This window comes from Choloepus didactylus, chromosome 19 (genome assembly GCF_015220235.1).
Source record: "Choloepus didactylus isolate mChoDid1 chromosome 19, mChoDid1.pri, whole genome shotgun sequence".
In the NCBI taxonomy this organism is placed as follows: Eukaryota; Metazoa; Chordata; class Mammalia; order Pilosa; family Megalonychidae; genus Choloepus; species Choloepus didactylus.
The window spans coordinates 3294492-3295794 of record NC_051325.1 but is presented as its reverse complement, the minus strand read 5'-3'; the positions used below and the strand labels follow the sequence as shown (position 1 = coordinate 3295794).

The 1303-nt window shown below is 44.9% G+C and overlaps 1 gene segment (V, D, J or C); it reads right to left on the bottom strand.

Annotated features, from left to right (window-relative positions):
- Positions 1 to 205: 205 nt before the first annotated feature.
- Positions 206 to 906, bottom strand: LOC119515999. The segment is given in 2 exon segments: positions 206 to 711; positions 794 to 906. Coding segments are annotated over 2 exon segments (573 nt in total).
- Positions 907 to 1303: the final 397 nt, after the last annotated feature.

Genomic DNA, 1303 nt, shown 5'->3' with positions numbered 1-1303 from the left:
ATCACATAAAAGTGATGACAGTGAGAGAAATAATGGTAAATGCAAGCTTTATAAACACTTTCAGGCAAATTCAGAAGGAGAGAAATGTCTACAAATTACATATGATTTTTCATTATCTATAAAGTATACATTATATAAATATATTTATATACACACTGATAGGGAATAACAATAAAAATATCTGTGGATACATCCTAGGACTGCTTTAATGGCTATTCTCTGTTGCAAAGTAAGAAGAGGGAAACTCAAGCAAGGCCAGGAAACTCCTCACAACCCCTCTCAGTGCCTGCCCCTGTGCCAGGACCTGTGTGCCCCCTGGTGGTACAGAGTGACCCCTGCAGCCCAGCCTTTCCTGTGTGCTCAGGAGAGGTTTCTGTCTGGGCTCACGCTGACTTCCTCTCACTGTGTCTCTTGCACAGTAATACATGGCCGTGTCCTCGGCTTTCAGGTTGCTCATCTTTAAATAAACTTCATTCTTGGAGTTGTCCTTGGTGATGCTGAGTCGGGACTGAAGATTTGGGTTAAAGTTTGTGCTTCCACCAGCCCATATTATACCAACCCACTCCAGCCCCTTTCCTGGAGCCTGGCGGATCCAGTTCACATCATAGCTGGTTAAAGAGAATCCAGAGATAGAGCAGGTGAGGGACAGGGTCTGTGAGGGCTTCACCAGGCCAGTTCCCGACTCCTTCAGCTGCACCTGGGACAGGACACCTGAGGACAAGTATAACCTGTGAGTCATGTGCTGAGATGCATCATCCCCATTACCTTCATGTATGAATCCTGAGGCACTCACATCTGGGAGCTGCCACCAGAAAGAGGAAAAACCATGAGGCTTTCATGTTCCTATGGATGAGGTTCATGCCTCCTAGGAAATATTATCCAGACTGAGGTGGAGCCTGATTTAAGTAATTGTGTGCTGTGGTTTCATCTGCTGACCCACTTGGTGATTTGCATTTAGGAGGTGACTCTATGTAAATTAAAAGGGATGAGGGGAGGGCCTTATATTATGGGCACCCTGGGAGAAGGATGCTGGCTGAACCTTGGAAGAATAGAGTCCTGTCCTTGGCTGCCCCACACCCAACCCTGTTTCTTCTACTTAAAGGCAGGAAATATGTTAAGTGAGCTGGTCAGGGAGCCAGATGTGATCAAGCATCAAAGATGGTTTTTGGGTTCATTGTCATTGTTCTGCTAGTCCTAGGGAGGATATATATACAGCTAAAAACACCATCAAATTTTGTTCTTGTCACTACACAGTAGTGATGTTAAGTGTAAATACATACTAGGATGTTGGTGCTATTAGAAC